The following is a 20,159-nucleotide window of genomic DNA, read 5'->3' as shown; positions in this document are numbered from 1 at the left end:
TCACTAGGTAAGTATAGAGATGTTCACTTAAGTAGCACAATCATCAAAAGATGACGCAAATAGGGGAGAAGGCCACTCAAGTGCAAATAGCCCTGTAGAAGCGCAATAGAATATGTCTACTAGTGCTTTACTGTAAGATACTGTTGACCCCTACCTTTCTACCTGTTGCCACCCTGGGACATGCCCTCTTGTTCTGTACATTGGAGTTGAGACCATTGGTTTAGGTGAGACTCCACCATGTTTTCTAGACCTGCTAGATTGTTTCCATATATTTATAGTATACAGCTTATATTTAAAAAAGACACTTGGCACTCAAGTCATAAGCATTACCACTTGTGTTATGATTGCTTGGTGCAACTAATGAAAGGAATATGAAAATACCATAGTTACTACTAACACATAATGCTGAGTGAAGTGGTCCTTCATAAAATACTTGTATTTACATGATAATTGGATGAGGAGCTTCTCAGTAGTAATTGTGGTTAACTAATATTACATATATTTTTAAGCAATTCACAAATCACTGGTGAATGGTGCAGAAACATCCTTCCATCATTTGCACTTCCCAGCAGCCCACATGCATACCAACTAAAAACCCCCCGGGGTTCAGAATAGTCAGACCTTCACTAACAGAAATGAAAGACTGGATGAAGATATACAAAAGAGTGACTTACCACATGTAGAATCTTGTTTTCGGTTTCATACACTGTACATTCCTGGAGGGACAAAAAAACATTCCTAATTTTTATTTCATAAATATTACTACTTTTTATAACAATATGCACATTGTGCTAAATAAATTCTCAAATACCTATACACTGCACACAAATACCAGTTTAAAATTTATACAAATCGTTTCACAGTAGCTGAACCCAACTTTAACACCTGTCTGGGCCTATCGATTTTAAGGCCTGGATTTGAGTACGGCAAACAAATCTTGCTAAAGCAAACCTAAGTAAAAACTCTCCATTTTTCTTCCATTATATATTAATATGTTAGTCAAAACTAAATTATGCAATGCCAAGAAACCTAATAAAACACACAGAGTTTACATGTGAACTCTATTAGCCCTCTATTGCATCTGGGGACATAAGACTTTGAAAAACAAAATCAATTTCTATCCTAGCTTAAAAACCATAGCTCAGATTTAATTCTCTTTTTATGCTTTCATTTATGTATAAACTCGCTGATGTGTTTTAGGGTTTCATACCATCTCTGCTAATGCAAATACAAAATCGGATACAGCTTTACAACATGAAACGTATTGGCTAAAAAGTACCCCAAATGCCTACACTTTGATTACTCATGCTTTGTACATTATATGGGGATGAATGTCTTTAATATGTTTAGAAACATGAACTCCTTTCAAAGACTGAAGAACAAGCTTTTACTAGACCCCTTTAAATCCTAAAGTTATTAAAAGGTTAGGTTTTTAATAACTATCTTTATGGAATAAAATATTGCTTTAGTGGTACAAAAGTAAAACCCACTTATATTTCAGTCTCCAAATCCTAAAAAGGCAAATGTCGATGCCAAATCTTTAATTTTAACAGCTTGTGGTTAATTTTTAAGAAAACCATGCTGATTTAAATCAATACTGGTTATGTGCTGATCAAGGGAAAAAGCACTTTCTTTTCAGCTATAGGACATTTCTTTACTGACAGTTCTTTACAACTGACAACGTAATTTAGTTGTGTTTTGGGCATAATATACTATTATTTTTTTTTTTTTTTTTTTTTTAATACAAAGAGCTAATGGGTGTTACAAATACATGCCTAAATGAATATGCTGATAAATTAATAGGGGGCATGGTGATTAAGCAATGATGAATAGACTAATGTATTATTTGGTTAAAAATACAGCACACTACAGCCCTGTAATTACAAGTAGTAAAATAAGAGTGAATTTAGGTGTATTTAGCAAACCGTGTACAAAGTACAGCTTATGGTGCCTTGGTATATATGAATGACATTGTTCATATGTATGCTAGGTATTCATTACTGTGTAAATTAAAACCATAAAAACCTTGTGGATTCATCATAAAAGCAAACTGATAGAAGTCATACCTAACAGGACAAACCCATCCTAAATTTAAAGTTTTATTGAAATTGTAAAGTGTAAAAAAATTATAGGATTTACAGTAAATATAAAAGTATACAACCAAGAGAAACATGCTTTAAAAAAAAATTTGTACAATTTAGTCACATGTACTTTGTTAATGTCTACAACACATATAAGGTAACCTCAAATAATAATATTAAAAAAGTAATCAGCAGTGATGAATAAATTAGAAAATTCAGACACATTCATCATTTCATAGTTTGTAAACATTTTCATTTAACATACTTTGCACCAAAGGATTTACTCCGTGTGATAATGTTAAAAGCAGAATCATATACATTGTTCTCCATTTAAAAAATATATAACTATAACAAAAGCTTCACTCAGGAAGGTTGTTTATTACAGAAGGACAGGTGATATCCCATCTGCCATTAAACATAATTACCAGACTGTTTGTTACTTTTTTTTTTTTTTTTTTTTTTAAAGCTCAGCATATCGTGACCCCAAAGGGCTGCTAAGTCTGAATGAACGCTGCATGTGCACAGGAGTTATGTCATCCCGACCCACCCAACCAGGATGACTAAATATTGGCAACCCAAAAGAGGAGCAGAAGAAGAAGACTGCAGTGCATGCTATGGAACGGGGACAAGCAAGTATTTCAAAACTTGCCATCAGACCGGTGTATGGTTATTTTATTGTAGAAGAGACATCACCTGTTCCTACTGCAATTAGGGCCCCGCATTGTTTCAGTTATTAAAAGTGAGAGAGTTAATCTGATAATCCTATCCTAGCAATTTAGAAACAGTGGGAGCAAACCAAAAGAAGAACTAGATAGGACCACTGGCAAAACAAAAAGTTTCAGATCTTATGGATTGAAATTTAGTCTTTGGCATGGGGAGTTGTAAGAAGTTCTGGGGTAAATATCTCTTTAGTGTAGTTTTAAATTTGCAATTTGAAGGTGAACCTTTTCCTAAGTGTGTAAGAAATTTTAAACACATTTTCCTTTAGAACTGTTCCATTTCACTCCATTGATTTTGCTGTCAAACCTGACTATTTTTCTAGCTCCTGCTAATAAAATGCTTTCCCCAAGATGAAGCTATGATAACTTCGCTTTACTGTAAATCATGGGGTTCTCAGGTTGATGAGAAGCATTCGATTTTTACAAAGTGTTTTGTATTAGGATGTAAAAGTTTACCTTTGTTCTTATTAAACATATTTTAACATGGTTGCTATGTCTTGCATAAGCCTTTTGGCAACCAGGATTTGTTTTTAAGCAATGGCCTTTGTTGTTTCATCAGTACAGCTTTAGAGGTCACAAGGCTAAGAGTTTAGCTGTGTATAGTCCCTGGCATCTTAACATCCCTGAAGTGTTTTTATGATTCTATTGACCTCTCGATTATCTTCTCTAAATGTTGCTTTTCTTTCTCATTTTGGTGGACAATATCTGAGAGGTTAGAGTCATGCAGAATTTTTAGGAACAGATTGTATTTTCCTCCAGCGGATGCTTAAGGTTTTTGAAAAACATTAATGAATATTTTGGGTTTTGAAAGCAAATGGAAAACTTTTTGTAGATTTGCAACACAAAATTTCCATTACATTTATTTTATTTATGTCATAACCCTACAGAATGTGCAAAGGTCCATAAAGTAAAAATTCATATACAATACACAAGGTTGTTCAGGTACAGCAAGCTGAACTCCATGCAACCTGCAAATCAGCTGTCTATATTAGCTAATATATGGCTATGCAGTTTTCATTAAAAAAGGTCCTCTTCCTTAACTCTGTCATTATATACATGGTCTGAAATACCTGTGTATTAACAAATGGAAATCAATGGGGTTGAGAAGATGGGCAATGTATTCTTGCTCTAACAAAGGCCATCCATTAAAAAAAAAAAAAATCTTCCCCTAAAATATACATACAAAAAACTTTATACATTGTTAAAAGTTATTACCCTGTAACCTATGGAGAAATTCTAATGTCATAGACTGTTTCTGGGCGCCACCATCCTTAATGTCATTTCAGCAGCCCCAACAGTAATATTAAAAATACCATGGAGGAACTAAGTCAGCAAAGGGAAGAGAGGACTAAAACCTTGTAGAGACATCAGATTTCTGTTTTTTGTAACAATCTTTTATGACCATTTTTATTGACAGAAGGAATGAGCACAGTACACATTGTTATGTTCTATGATAAAGGAAGGGAAAGAGGATAAAAGAATGGCACCCTCCTGTGCTCTCCTCTATAGGTAAGTACAGCCATCATCTTCATTGAGTCATTCATTGATCCACCAGAATAGACTGAAAAACGATGCCACACAACAGCTGTACAAATGCTAGAGATGAATGGTTGTGACAGACAGACAATCATCTAGTATATGTACGTAGCTTTAGACATGCAAGGAAGGAGGAGGCTGAGCTAGGAAATTGATTCTCCATACAGTCATTTTTCCAGCAAGTTTAAAAGGCACATTGCAAGGGACTTAAAAATAAGTTGTAGAAAAGTATAACACATGAAGCAGGTATTTAATACTTTTATGTGTTTTTACCTGCATTTTTTAAAATGCTTACAAAGTATCTTTAAAGCATTGTACTTTGATGTAGTTTAAATAGAAGTTCTGAGGCTTCATTTGACCTGCTTTGTTTTTGCTTGGACACAACTGGCCAAATCAGAAAAAGACAGCCTTTGATGTGTTGTGTTTGCATTCAAGCAGAATAGGCAGCATTAGAAACAACACAAATTAATATTTGTTTTCTGGAGATCAGTTTTCTTAACTTTTTATTGCCATGCTTCTGGAGTAAAACTGCCTTCTACAATCAGTGAATTATTGGGTTTTGAAATGACCCAGCGACTTGTTACTATACAAGTGTTAGTAAACAGTGTTGCTTCACTAAAGGAGTATGAGGACAACTGTGTCTAAAAGTATCCAACACTACAAGCATTTGACTCTAAACCTTGAAATCATGAAAATGCAGCCTTGTAAAGCTGCCATTCCAGGGTTCCATTTATTATAGCAACAGCATGACAAGATTTTTATATGAATGGAATGGGCTAGAAGAAAATTTAATCACAGTACAACTTTCTGTATTCATCTTGACCTTCATAAGCAAGGCCACAGAAAAAAATAGCTAAAGCATTTCTGCCATATTTTATAGCAAATGTCTGCTAAGATCAAACAGACAAGTCTCCATTTTAAATGCAGATGTATAATATGCCCTTTGAAACAATGCTAAGAATGGAGGACACCACAAAACGTATTCATGTAGAATAGCCAATGTGACTCTGTGCCCTTAACTAATATTCTGCACAGTGCAGGGCTGGGACAGGAGTGGTTTAAATCATGCAGCTCTTGTTAACATTCTTGAAGTGATTCTCCAGCAAATGTCAGGCTGTAAAATCAATATGCGATTTGCATTGCATTGGTCAGTATCCAGTTACAAGCTACACAAATCCATGTGCACATATTGTATTGGTCTCTATGTACTTCTGCTCAGAACACACATGGTGTGTGTATATTATATATATACACACACACACACACACACACACACACACTTCTGGGTCACTATGACTTGAGTACTGAACTCTTTAGATTAACTACATATCCAGGAAGCTAGCCATTTCAAAAGGACAAGTCATCAATGGCACCAACAATGGTTTTCAGTTCAAGTATATTAAAAAAAGAAAAAAAAATGAAGTGTCATAGGGTCATCAACATGTTATGATCATTGTTATATTTTTAAATATGGAATTTTCATCTATATACTCCTCGATGATCTTACCTCCAAGTTACTTGTACAGGCACTTCCTGTTATAGAATCACAATTAGTAGTAGTTGGATAGTTCCTAACAGAGTTGATTCCATACATAATGTTGTTCTAATAAAAAAAAACAATGCTTTATGGTAACACAAAAATGATTACAGGGTGCCTGTAATCCCTTGCCTTGTCTATGTGTAGAAGATTACATTTTGATTCCTGTACATAGCATTTAGCAGGACACTGTGGTCATATCAGTCAGAGAAGCTCAAATCCTATTCTGTATGTCCCCCAACAACTGTTCTGCCTAATCATAGGTTATTCCTCTTAAGGTTTTATGATCACATAGAACCTTTCATGTCAGTTTATGGACCATAAATCACTGAACTATCTCCTTTAGGAATAAGTGAAAAGAGTTTAATTCTTCCCTAGAAACTGATTTAATGTGCTAGATGACCTATGCATGCTGTGGTATCTGTTGCAGACCAATTATTATTCCACTGTGCATGTGTAAAGTGTGGCCATCCCCAAATGTAGTATATATAATTCATATTAAATGGCCACATAAAATATTACCAATCACAAAACATTATCCTTGATAGACATTTGTAGTTGTCATATACAAACCTGCTGGACAATTGTGGTCAATTCCAAGCACAGCTGGATAACATTGTTTCTTGTAACTGAGTAATCGGTCACAGCAGCAAATGGTGATCTGCAAAGGAAATGTATTATAACATAAGGATCACTGTAATGTTTGAGTTGCATGATATTTAGCAGTGCAGAATTTAATTAATTCACAAAATATTCATTTTTTCACCCTAACAGTGCTCATGATGCATCAAAATACACAAAGTTTGTTGAATCCACAACTATTTTGAACAGTCCATTCAGATCAAAATCTGGGAATCAGGACTGTTAAGAAGCATACTAACCTTTACAATTATTTGGAAGATTTTCTATCTTACAAAATTCTTACAGCTTGAAATACTGTAAGGATTCTAAACCACAACTTTTGGCATATACTGTACCCTTAATAAACTATGGTATTGTCTGTATATTTGTTAAAAAAAATATGTTGAGTGGGTACAAGCATGACAATAGCAAATCGTTCCTATTCATTTTATATAACGAAAGCTTGACTCATTTTGTTAAAATGTATACAGCCAGGCTCTGATAAAACTTAATTTTATCATTTCATTAAAAATGTAACCTAGCTTGACCTGAAAGCTTAAAATTTGCATGTGAATATTGGATTATTGAAAGTATAATAAGTGTAACTACAGGCATACAGATAAATGTGTTCAGTAAACCCAATATAAATTTGTTATATATGAGATGTTTATATCTTAGTGCTTTCCTATACATTTAGCCTTAAATTCCTCACCTATAAAACAGTATCTATAAATAAACCATTTACTGCAGACAAGCTTGTCGCAAATATTTTTTTCTTTAATTGTGATTTCAGATATGTAGTTTGTGTATTTGAACAATACTGCAGCTTATCATTTTTGTTTTTAAACAAGACAAAAAAGTATGAACTTAATTTCGAAAATATTCAGAGTCCCATTAAATACATTGTAAAAGCATTACAACCTTAGAAAATGAAACAATTTTTATGCTGCTAAACCATGAAAATTGTAAATGAAGAAGCCCAGACTAAGTTCTTTACATCTCTTCATGTGTCAACTTTAGAAACAGATCTCGTTAAACCTCAGTATTTACAACAAGCTCCGTTAGACACAATAAATGCTGGTTATTAGCAGAGTTTAGGATGTCACATAGCAAAGTCAATTTTTACTCTGTAAGGGATAATTCCCTTAGTTTAATGAACAAAGTAAAACTGTGCTATCCAGTCATATGCCTGTTTTTTTTTTCTAATTTCTTTGCACATAATTGAGAATTCCTTTCAAGGTGAATTTTTACCACATGTACTAGCCCTTAAGGTGCGATATCAAACTTTACTCCTTTAGTAAAACAACACCATTACTGCTAGATTATTTTCCTTTTTCATAATTATTTTACAAAAACATCAACAAGTAATCTTCCTTCCTGGGGAAGAATCTAAATTTTAAACACAAGCAGCCATGGCAATGGGGGCAGAAAGTAGGTGATGTTAATTTTTTTAGTAAATCTTATACAGCTCCCTCCCCAAAAGATATTTCCCTACATTGTAAGAAAAGTTGTATTAAAATATGATGGAGGAACCATTTATTGTTGCAGGATTCAAGAACTTTCTTTAGGTTCCTCATTACTTTTAGGCAACCATTATAGACAAGTTCAGAATTTGTTAAACCTTGGATACCAAATAAATGTCATGGACAGTTAACGTTCAGAGATGTCATAAAAACATTGGCAACATTTTCTTTTTATTGATGAAGGAACACACCTTGATATTTAAATAGTAGTTTTTTCCACATCTCTTTACACACTATAAATTGGCAAAGGTCATGGTGGTAGATGGAACCTGCACACAAGTATGCAGCATATGGAGTCTATAAAAAACAAACATACACAGCAGTCTTAAGAGAGACCCCCAATTTATCTGCTTAGTTTGCAGATAAATTAAAGGAATAAAGGCTGTTCACTTAGCTTAGTGAATAGGGGGAAAACCCTGCTGACTTTACCCAGAAAATCATGTGCAATAAAAACTCTAGTTGAATTTTTATCACATTTACTAAGCTACGTGAAATACAAATTGCTTGGGGATAACTCCCTGAATAGTGAACAACCTATATTGTTTAGTGAACCAACCCAATTGTATGTCACTAATATACTAGGGGAAAATAAATGAATGATTTTGCAAATTAATAGATGCCTTTACAAGTAGGAAGTTCGCTCTTAAATATGGAACAAAGAGAACCACTGGAAAGATGCAAAAAGTGTTTCTTCCCGGGAAGTATAGCTTAGCTGGTGAGAATATATTAGGAGGCCTAAGCTTACATTCATTCACCCAAACCTGAGAATTCTGCTTAGTGGTCATATCTATTACTTGACTACAAGCTCACTAAGGGCTCTATATATAAAAATAGGGAATCTGACATTTCCTCAAACATACCCTGGTGGGAATCATTTACATGGAATTGCCACGTGGGAATGCTTGAGGGACTACCAGATGTTATCAGCATGTTTTCATCAACTCCTTACACAGCCATGCATTAAAAATTGGTTAGAATCATCATGGTAATAAAAGAATTCTTGTAATATAAATGTTAGAAGATATGTGTAAGTTGCTTCACAGCATCCAACCAGATTCAAGCCTGTATTTATGGTACGGTTTGGAGAAAGCCGAAATCTCAGTGGTTGTTCTGGAGCAGCAGAGACATTTTTTTAGACATTGTCACGAATAAAAATATCCTGAGTAAAGATTTTATTCCTGCCAAGAAATCATGCTATATCAAGTATCTAGATCTTTGCAATAAATCACCTATTAGCAATATCTAAAGAAATATGTAATTAAAAGATTAAATAATTGTGTGTTTCACTTACTTATCCAGTTTATGCCCTATCCATCTTTTTTTAAGGTTATCAATGTCATCCTGATCAGCGTGGCAATACCTAAGGCAAGAGAAGGACTTAAACATACAAGAAGCATTGCGGGTAACAAAAATTCAATAAATGACACATATTGTTTTCAACTGCAATGCAGCATGTTTACATGGATTGACAATTTACTGCATAAAAATAGAACACTGACTCATCTGAAACATAAGGAATAGGTGTGCTCATCCTGTGATGATACCATATTGTAAGTGAGCACACACACACCCCAATATCAGGAACAGCATTTTCGGACAAATCTCTTCAATAAACCAAAGAGCAAATATGATCTATATTTTATTAAAGTTTCAAATACCTTACTACAATAACCTGGTAAAAGGTAAAACCCAACCTTCAGCCCTGGATACTATTGTACCTAACCAGTGCTCTCTGCAATGCCTTCATATCACAAAACAGATTCATGAGTATGTTATGAAATCTTAGTAATATTTCACATTTTCTGGCATTCATAAAATGAGTAATAAACAAAAGGGAGTATCAAGCAAATTCACAGGCTTTGTTTTGTAAAATCAAATAAACAGATCTGGTTGCCCCAAACTACAAATTAATGAAGCAAAGAGTTGTGGAGTGAATTAACTTTTTATAACTAATGTACAGCGCTGCATAATATGTTGGCGCTATAAAAATCCTGTTTATTATTAATATTAAACTAATCTAGCAGACACTAGACCAATTATTCAGAGATAGTCAAAACGCATACAACTTTTGCCCAATAAGGGTTCTGAGGTCGAGGATGGTGTTGGGGCAAGGTCTCCATAAAATATTTTAAGCCTTTTACTGTGAGCATGATCTGAATTCCACAGCATACCATGTCCCCCAGATATCTCTAAACAGTTATAACAAGGGACCATGCTACATAGTAGTATTAGGTGGGGGTCTGCAGGCTTCTGGCACATATCTTACATAGTGTTATGTGGGGAGACTATTCAGCAGAATAGTTTTTGAGTAAAATGAGGCCTGATCTTAGAAACTCAATTAGATACATGGTAGTTTTGGAAAAGGTTTAAAGCATATCCAAAGCCAAGTAAAACAAACTATGTGGCAGCTTAAATTTTCCTGGAATTTGTTAGGATGCAAATGTTCATTCACCTTGCTTTTTTTTGTCTCTAAAACATGAAGAGTGTCCAGAAAGATAGCTGGGAACAATGCTAACTGATCACAGTCTGCAAAGTTAAACAAAGTAGAAGGTAGTCATGTATAAAAAGCAAAGACACTAACAAGTTTGTAAATGGGTTTAAAAATGGATGATCCATTAAGTCTGGCACAATCAATAAAGTTTTGTAGATAGAAAGTAGTTTACAGCTCATTTTGTGGCAAATATACAGCTACTTCTTCACCTGTATCAATAGGTTTATCACAATCACATGGTTTAGAGTTTGTGCCATTTTTTAGGGGGAAGCACTAAAGTTTATATATAGGGAAACCTGGAAACCTCTAGGTTTAGGGTTGGCAGTTCTTGGAACAAAATCAAGGATAGTTGAAGGAAGCTTACTTACCCATTTTATAGTCAAATGCAACCTCACTTTCCCTTTCAACTCTGAAAGCATTTGACTGGTAAAATCCTGTCAAACTATCACAATTTAGTCTATTTTGGTTAGTATGACCCAAGCAATGATAAGTACAGCCCGGTGACCGTGGGAACTGAACTCAGATGAACTCTCAATGGAGAAAATCCTTTTTTAGGCGTAAAGTATATTTTTAATCACAAATTCGCAAAGTAGAATTCCTACTACTCCTACTACTAATATTCCTACTTCTTGCTAAATTATTAAAGGGTTAAAACTACTAAAAAAAAAATCAAAAAACTCTTTATAAAATTGCACTAAATGCATAGATGGTTAAAAAATTTTCTAATACAGAATGTATCCATGATCTGATTTTTTCCCCTCTTTTTTATCCTTCATGGCCCACAAGATTGCAAATTGAACATGCAATATCCTGGTTAGTGATGCGAGTTGTAAAAAAATGAACTATAATTAAATTATTTAATTCATAATCATATTAACTAATACAATTTCAAAGTAGGAATATGTAAATTGGTGTACACAAATTAAATGCATTTAGAATTAAATGTAAATTTAGAATGGTGCATCCTGTTTTTCTAATATGTTTTACTAATCAAAATGAAACATACTAAATTTTCTTAATATGCTATTAACTTTGCAGAGATGTCATAATTCCTGGTAAACAAGATTTTGGCCTTTAAATTAGTGCAGCCAAAAAAAAAACTTGGCTTAAACATCACACCAGACCACATTCACATTTCAAACACAACTTGGCTGATTACACCAGACAATTCAAGCAAGCCATTGTTGTAGGATGGCAGCATAGAGGCTAGGTAAAAATTGTTTAAAGTTTTTTTGTATGCTTTTAAAGTGTAAATACTATTATATGTGCTGGTTAAAGTCATAGAAAGGGAGGCCCTGCAGCCTGCGAGAGGTGAGCTAGGTGGGGGCCAACATGACTGTGGGGGGAAGGCCATAGGTCAGGATGATGGTGTGAGGGGTATGGCAGTTAATAATAAGGGTTAATTGGATAATAAAGAAAACAATGGGTGGGGTCATAGGAGGTCATATAAGATCAAGGTGACAGAGGGGGGCAGTACAATTGTGACAGAAGTTGACAAGATTCCCACCCTCCCGCCCTGTTTTGGGTGCTCAAGGTGTTAATGTTGCAGTGTGGGGTCCTCGAGGGGAAGTGGTTTGGGAAGGTGTGTGGTAAAAGTGTGGAAGTATGGAGAGCCATCTGTGGTATGGGGTCTCCTGGTTTGTGTAATGTGGTTGGTGAAGGGTTAACAGCAGGAGGTATGCGTGGTTGATAAGATTCCTGAGGCTGTGGAGGGGCGCCTTGGTCGAGGACCTGTCACCTGATTATTGGAATATCTTGTTGTTAAAATAAATGTTAAAATGTTTACAGTTGTAAATTTAATAAACGGCCAGAAGGCCAATTTTACAATGCCCTCAGTTGTTGTGGTTATTCAAGGGTTAATGTGGGGGTCAGGGTTAAGTGGTTAGCAAGTGAGGAGTTGCAAAAGGCTCTTGCATGCCACAGTCATGCTAAATGAGGTAAAAGAAATAAAACTTTTTATTATGACCATTTGTCACATGGGCCACTCCTGCACATTAGGCCCTCATAGATCTGTGTGGGATGGATCCCATGCGTCTCCAGGATGGCTCCTTTACAATTCTAAGAATACTCAGGTGGAGGGACCTAAGCAAAAGTAAGTAATGTATAGCTCCAACAATGGTAACTAAGAAGCTGTGGTGTTGGATTTTATTGCTAGTTAGTTCAGAAGAAGTGGTTAAGTGGGGTTGCAGATTTTATGATAAAAGTTATATTGATACAGATTTTCCAACTGCCTTTTTAAGCAACAAAAACAAGACAATATATCATCAAGCATTATTGCTTTCATCAGAGTGTCCTTTAATAAAATAGTACAATTTAGGAACTGCTAACCACTGATAAGACTCCAGCAGTATTTGGTTATATCCTAAGATGACATGCTTACACAACAGTAAAGAAGACATCCCCCCATAAACCCAGCTCAAATATACCTAATTGCACATGTAAAGAGATCTTCTTTTATGGGTAAAAAAAGAAGTTTTTACTTGTTTCTCACAACAGTTTAGATTTTGATTTTCTGCATTTGTACTAGCATTGGTGATAGGAGAAACCTCACCAATGCCTTCCATTAGGCACTCATAGGTATAGTGAGATCTCAGAGCAACTGCAGTCATTTTATGTATGCACAGATTGCACAATAATTTATACACATGTTCTTTGGACCATTTGGTTGCAAAATTATGCAAGAAGCTGGTCACTAATGACTCAAAATGTTTTCAATGCCAGCTCTGGCTTTTTGATGAGGGTGAGTGAAGCCATGAGTTTTCTAAATGGCAAAAAAAACGAGGTACATATATAAGCGATGTAGAAACAACCATTGATTTTGAGTTAGAAAACGATGAACAGAATTGTAGTACTTATGAATGTAGATAACACATTACAGTATTCATGGAAGACTTAAGTGAACTGTTTAATAAGGCAGTGCAGAGGGCATTGGAAAGAAATAAGGCATTAAAACCTTCAGCAAACTAGAATTGCATTTTTTGTAGTAAGACCTATGAAAGAGGAATTTGATTTTGTTGCTCTTTGTTTTATTAAATATGTCACTGGGTTGTGCGGTATCCCTTTTACCTTGTTCTATATCATGCATTAATAATAACAGTTTTTCTGATTGATTTCATGCAAGTTTATCTAGTGTTATTCTACCTGTATTGGATGATTTTTTTAGTCTTCACCCCTAAAGCGCATGCTTAAGGCAAAACTTTAGAAACAAAAAATCAGGCTTATTTAGGAAGGCAAAGAACAACAAAATGGGCAACCTAGAAATGACTTTGTTCATCATTGGTAATCATTGCTTTGCACTGCCCTATTAAATAAGCCGAAATTTGTTTATATTGTATTTTTCAGAAAATGACAAAAAAAAAAAAAAAAAATCATGAATTTGGCTCTATTTTTACTAAAATCAACTATCAACTATTTTTAATAAAAATCAACTAAGCTCACAGGGCTTCCAGCACCGACTACACCAAATATTCCCTAGTACAACACTTGCCTATGGATGCTAGCATGCCTAGCCTTTTATATTATCAGAAAACATTTAATTTTCTCCAAAATGTGAAATATTTTATTTTGTATATACAACCAATTTAAGAGAAACAAGTGAAGTATAATGACAATGCTAAGTGCAGCTGGCACTGAAGCAATTAGATATATAAAGCAATATAATATATATAAATGTGCACTTACTGTTTAACAAAGTATGCATGAACAAATTTTTTTTGAAAAATGTGTGCCTATAAAAAAATGTTCCTTTCCTATATAAATCTTACCTATCTAACCAGGCAAGGAGACTTTTTGCTGATCCAATCAGATCTACCACAGATGTCAAGAAGTCATTTGGCAGTTTTCTGCTGCTCTTTCCATCATAATGCCCACTTCTCCTCCTCCCAGTGATAAAATTTTGAAGGTTTTTTGCAGATGCATTTAATTTGTGGGAAAGGGTCTTTAAATTTTCTGTTTCCAAACCATAATTCTGTAGGTGAGAAAAAAAGACATGTCATATCAAAATGAACACAATAAGAAGTAAACTGAAAAAAAAAAAACTCACTTACCTATACCTTTGCAGATCTGTCGATCCCGTCAGAGGTTTCCTGCATCAGGTCCCGCGTTGTCCCTGTATCCTTTTTCATCCCAGAGGAAGCATCGGCGCTGCCATCTTTTTTGCCCTTCTTCCTAAGTCACCTGATCTCGCACTGCGCAGGCGCTAGATTGGGTGAGGTAGGTGGGGAAAAAAAAAGAGTGCCAATCTCCCTGTGCATGTGAGTTTTCCTTTTTTGTTCTTTTTAATTCCATTGGAATCAGTGGAAGCAGACAGAAGCCTCCTTGGACCCATGACCTATGCATCCCAAGAGGTTCTGTGCTCCTATTCTGTCTTGATTACCGCATATAACATAAATAAAGTTTAATATTGTCTTGTAATACTAACACCAGAATGCTACTTTTGTGCTAGTTTATAAAATGAAGCTTTATGATCATTTGGCATTTGGGCTAAAACATGATTTTTCTAACACTTTAAAAACAGACTGAAAAAAATCTCCTACTAGACATTATGAAATAAATAAGGTTGAACAAATCTTATTTCTACATCACAAACTCTACTGCTTTTAAAGATTTTATTCTATAAAAACTGAAGCTTACCAGTGCACATAATAAGTCTACAGCTTCAAGAATTAGCTCCTGGTGTCCAATACGTGTTACTCCCAGCTCCTCCAGTTCCTGATGAGTAATGCGTAGTAACTGATCCCCTGCAATCTTTTCCCTCTCAAAATTTTTGATATACTGTTGCAGACAATCATCCAGACCTGATAGAAAAAAAACAAAAAAAAAAAAAAACATTCTTTTAAATCTGTACATTTTTATGACCTTTAATACACCTGTACCTGTGCTCCAGTAAAGGTACTGATGCAATACTTTGGTCTTGTATATAGTATGGGCCTTAGATTTCGATATGTTTTTACCAAGAACTACAGCTCATTTTCCAACATAACAAATTGGAATCAGATCGGCTTTAAAAGTTTAAATACAGTTAGAAGTATTTTATTCAGAATACAATAACATTGATTTATTAAAAAAGTTTAGCATGTTCACTGTTCTGAAAGAGATAACTCACTAAGCTTGGTGTATACAATGAAAATTCACTTTTCAATGACTACGCATTCCCATGGAATGAAATGTAAAATGCGTAAAATAGAAACATAATATTTGCTTGCCCATGATTTAAGTCAGCAAAGCTTTGTCTTATTTAATAGCTGACTTTGCTTCTTTAACAGTCTGTACACCTTCAGTTAATCGGCTCCACTGACTGGAATATTGGACTCCAGATGGCCTCCTTTGCAAACACCAACCTAGCTGCCCTTTTTCTTCCTTCAAGGACTTTACTCATAACCCCTTCCCATGGACAGCTCTAAGTCTTCTCTAGGGCTGCCCCCATTTTCTGGAGCTATGTACTAGAATTCCCCTGCCTCCTAACCCATCAACCATTCCATATCCCTATCCTATTCTCAGATTAATTCACAGCTATACTGTTTATCTGTCCCATGCCATAAATAAGGATCACACTTTGCAGAGGGCCTTGATGCAGCAGTATGGCTTAATTTGTATCTGCAAATGCTCACAACATTGCTTCCAGTTTTTAATCTAAGGCCTATTTACACTTACACATTTCAAATGATTTAAATAGAAAATGCATCACAGATAAATAAATGTAAAAGCAAATATTCCATGTACACCTGTTTTAAGTAGCAAACAGAGTTTGTTGAATGTCAAATTTTCTTCTTTTTTTAATAGACTCTTAAGTGATGAACTAAAAATCAGGTATGATCTGGAATAAAGAGGATATGCAAAAAAGATTTTTTTGTTTTATACTACAGACTTACAACCATAACCAAGTTTTCTAAGTAAATGTTTAAATAAGTTAATGCCCGAGTGACTTCCAAAAGGCATTTCAGAGATCAGAAAACCACACAGGACAAAGATTCTTCATCATTGTTGTAAAAAGCACCATTTACTGATAGACAGAACTTAATAGAAAAAGTAGACATAATATGTTGTTCAGTATAAAACTGCTGACACATTTCAGAGTCTTGATTTAGTGAACCCGAAATGTATTATTCCACTGCAAGAGAAAAATGAACATTTTGCAGCTCACCAGTCCTTAGAAGTAATGACTGCATTATCCTTTTTTTTCAGGTTAACAACATTTTCTTTAGGGATTGAAAATATAAGTACTACCAAAGATCTAGAGTACGTGTCATTTTCTATGCACTGAACTGGAAGATCAAAAGAGGTTATCAGCTTTCTCAGCTATTTTGTGCAATCATTTAAAAATTGTCTTGTAAATGACTGTGCACATTTATGTACACAGCTCTGTACACGAATAGGTTTATTTTAAAAATCTCGTCCCTCTTCCCCTGGTACATACTTCTCCTTTTGTTCCATTACCTGCTTCATTCAGCCACCGGGAGCAAAGAAAAAGCCCTAGGCAAGCCGACATGACTAGTAGCCTACAAAGGGCTGATGATTCTCTCTCCATCCCATGAGACGTTGCTGGACCAATTTCCAAGCATCGCTAGGTGGAATGGTTCATATTCTCCCACAAAACCAGAGATAATGTTCGCCTAATAGATGAACAAAACTGCAGGGGAGGGAAGGGATAGGGCAATCTGTATTGTTGGCCAAGTTAAGTTGACCTAAATGTTTGTTCTGTATGACAAAGCACAGGCTCACTTTGAAAGGAAAGCCATTATAAAGAGAAATTCAAGGGCTGTAATTGCTCATCTCGTTTGAAAATTCTAGCTGGGTGTCATACTGACCCTCTGGATTCAATAAATCAGCTAAACACACTTCAAGTTCACATATATCTGCATTTTGCTTCTGCATGCTTGTTCTAGGTCTATGACTCAGAAAGGTAATATTGAAGACTAATAACCAGAGGGAGACAAGAGACCGGGGGAACAGTTCTACTGGTACCTTTGAAAGGTTGTGCATGCTGCCACTTCTTGTTTTCAGCTGAAATTGGTTTAGCAGTCCTTAGAAGTTAACCAGTGATAAAGTGTTTGTAACACAGATTGCCTGTAGATTTCAAGAACCTCTAGTTCCACTTCCAATTTGAAATGTACTTACTAGTTGTGGCCAGATAGTACTTAGGGGAGTCAATTCCAACTTCAGAGCTATTCTAACCTCAGATCAGAATTTGAGCAATTCAAGTTTCAGTCCAAAGTTACTGTACCTGTCAAATGTCAGCAGTCATTGTCTGACGGTGTTTTTTTAGGGAACCAATGGTTCTACAAGCGTCCCATACACCAAACTGTGTGTTACAGGTGCAGCCTAAATGCTTTTTTCCTGGCTTCGCTTTTGTAAGGTGCAATATGTAATCCATGCAGAATGCCACTTGCTATGTTGTTGGCATATATTACTCAAACAGCAGGAAAAAAAACGTCCTTGTAATTTCTAACAAAAGCTGTCCTATGTGATTTGCGTTATCAACAGTCCACACACTTCATTAAGCTGCTGTTATTTGAAACATTTTATTTATTCATGTACCTCTGCATTCAACATCTGGTCAGAATGACAGGTCAGAAATCCAGCAAGTCATTTGGTTTATAAAGATAAATGTTAAATCGTAATGGATGTCTAATAACTAAAACGTTACACGGTAGACCATTTACAGCTTGCAGGGAAAATCTAAATTATTTAAACTTCTACATCCGAATGGCAGACAGCCTGAATCAACTTAATGCCAAAAACCACTATGTAGATAATGAAGTAATATATTTTTCTATCATTTTTTGTTATAAAAGGCACACTGTGTACTCTTTAAATGCAATACACATAAAATAGGATTATTTGAAGTTCTTTTATCTGAAAGAAAAATCATTTATTCCACCCATATTTTTTAAAACCAAGAAGTGTTAAGTACTCACACTGCCATCAACCATCCAGGCTGACTACTCATAGGATACAAAGACTTTGCTTGGTTGATGTCATGATCAAAAGAACTTGAACTAGTATTGACATTCCAAGTCTAAAGATCCAAATTTATTATGCTGATTATCACTAAACATGTTAACATGTGTAGGCTCCAAAACTAAATCAGTTTACCTACAGCAGGGCTCATTTTACTAATATTCAAACCTTAGAGCACTTTTCTGCCCACTTCCAATCTCTAGCATTCTACAGGAAGACCTGCCTATGAGGAGGGTAGAAATGTACACAAGACACATCCACCCACAAGCCATATAGTGAACCATAGATAACAAAAGCTTCTCCAAAAAACAGCAATATCATCTACAACACTTAACATAAAATAAACCATATCTACAACAACCATGGTCCACAACAACCCTTCTTACAGAAAAGAACCCAGACGAAACCCACAAGGTTTAATAATTATAATTCAGCAGCAAGAAATACAATTCAGGTTACAACATTATTTTCTAGAAGAACATTTGCTTTTAATTCACCCAGCACATGTCCATAAACCAATTGTACTTTTTCAATAGGTATGCGTCTCTGTGTCTCTCCAGCAAGTTTACCTCTAATTCCTGGGCTTCATTAAATTACCTATAGGAAAAAAATAACCTACACAAATTATCGGTATAGTACAGGTGATCCAATGTTATCATTATTTGGAATAAAGATTGAGTTGGATTCGTTTTTGGGCATATTCTTGTAAGGGATTTGTGGAAGAATAATTACCCATAAGGGTGATCATTTCCAGACCATTTTTCATAGCAGATTATAATTCAAGAAAACTGAAGAAGTAGCTTAAATGGCTGCAAAAAAACTTCCAACATTAGAAAAAAAGTCCAGTTGAATGCAACCAACTACTGTTAGATATCATAATCAGTAACCGTAAAGGTGTACCAACGTAGCTCTGCCATAAGAGGTAAACAGGGGCTACCATTGATTGTACCCTTATGAAGCATAGAGGGGTGTGCCTTCACTACTTTAGAATCAAGGACCAGGAACTCTTGTACTATAAACTTGCTGGGAAAGTTTTAGAAGCCCTTCTCTTGATTCTTGTTCTGTTAGGAACTAAGACAGCAAAATGGGGGTTTGTCATATGGAGTAGGGGGCAGAGATATGTTGGAGTTTTGTGGGACCATGTTGAGGAAAATTCACCTTACTCTCAGTTCTGATGACCCATGATTTACACACACGTCCTTTTCTAAAAAGAGGGGAGAAGAGAGGACAAGCAAGAGGAAACGTGCTGTGTTCCCTACTATTTAAGTGTACAACGGTAATTACCATTTAGTATTTTATCAATCCATCATGGTGGGAGACCACAGTACACATATCAGATTTTTGCCACTGTTTGTCTTGGACAACATTTATCTGGTGTGTACATAGCTTAAAGATTAGTAAACAATAGACCCGCTGTACAAAATTCTCTGTTCTTCCAATCTTTCTCCCCATATAGCAAATAAGATCAACTAATGTTGTTATAAGATATAGTTCTGTTAACATTTTGTTGCTTTTTATTAGTGGCATGTTAGGAATATCAGATAGTAGTTGTACATATGAGTACATATTCTTTAATTTAGTGCAAGCTGCCAACATTGCACAGGAGATGGTCACAGACTAGGCACATGCTATAGCAGTTGTTGCAGAATGGGGACATGTCCCAGGAGACAGCCATAAACACGACAAATGGTA

The 20,159-nt window shown here is 35.2% G+C and overlaps 1 protein-coding gene across 1 annotated transcript in view; it reads right to left on the bottom strand.

Moving 5' to 3' along the window:
- The window catches only part of CNKSR2 (connector enhancer of kinase suppressor of Ras 2), a 157,514-nt gene that overhangs the window by 111,478 nt on the left and 25,877 nt on the right, over window positions 1-20,159 (bottom strand). The window contains 4 exon segments of the mRNA XM_072428264.1: window positions 675-716; window positions 6,447-6,534; window positions 14,273-14,475; window positions 15,141-15,304. Coding sequence (XP_072284365.1) covers window positions 675-716; window positions 6,447-6,534; window positions 14,273-14,475; window positions 15,141-15,304 — 497 coding nt within the window.

The sequence above is a fragment of the Pyxicephalus adspersus genome, chromosome 1 (genome assembly GCF_032062135.1).
Source record: "Pyxicephalus adspersus chromosome 1, UCB_Pads_2.0, whole genome shotgun sequence".
Taxonomy (NCBI): Eukaryota; Metazoa; Chordata; class Amphibia; order Anura; family Pyxicephalidae; genus Pyxicephalus; species Pyxicephalus adspersus.
The sequence above is the reverse complement of the archived record's forward strand: the minus strand, read 5'-3'. Positions and strand labels throughout refer to the sequence as shown.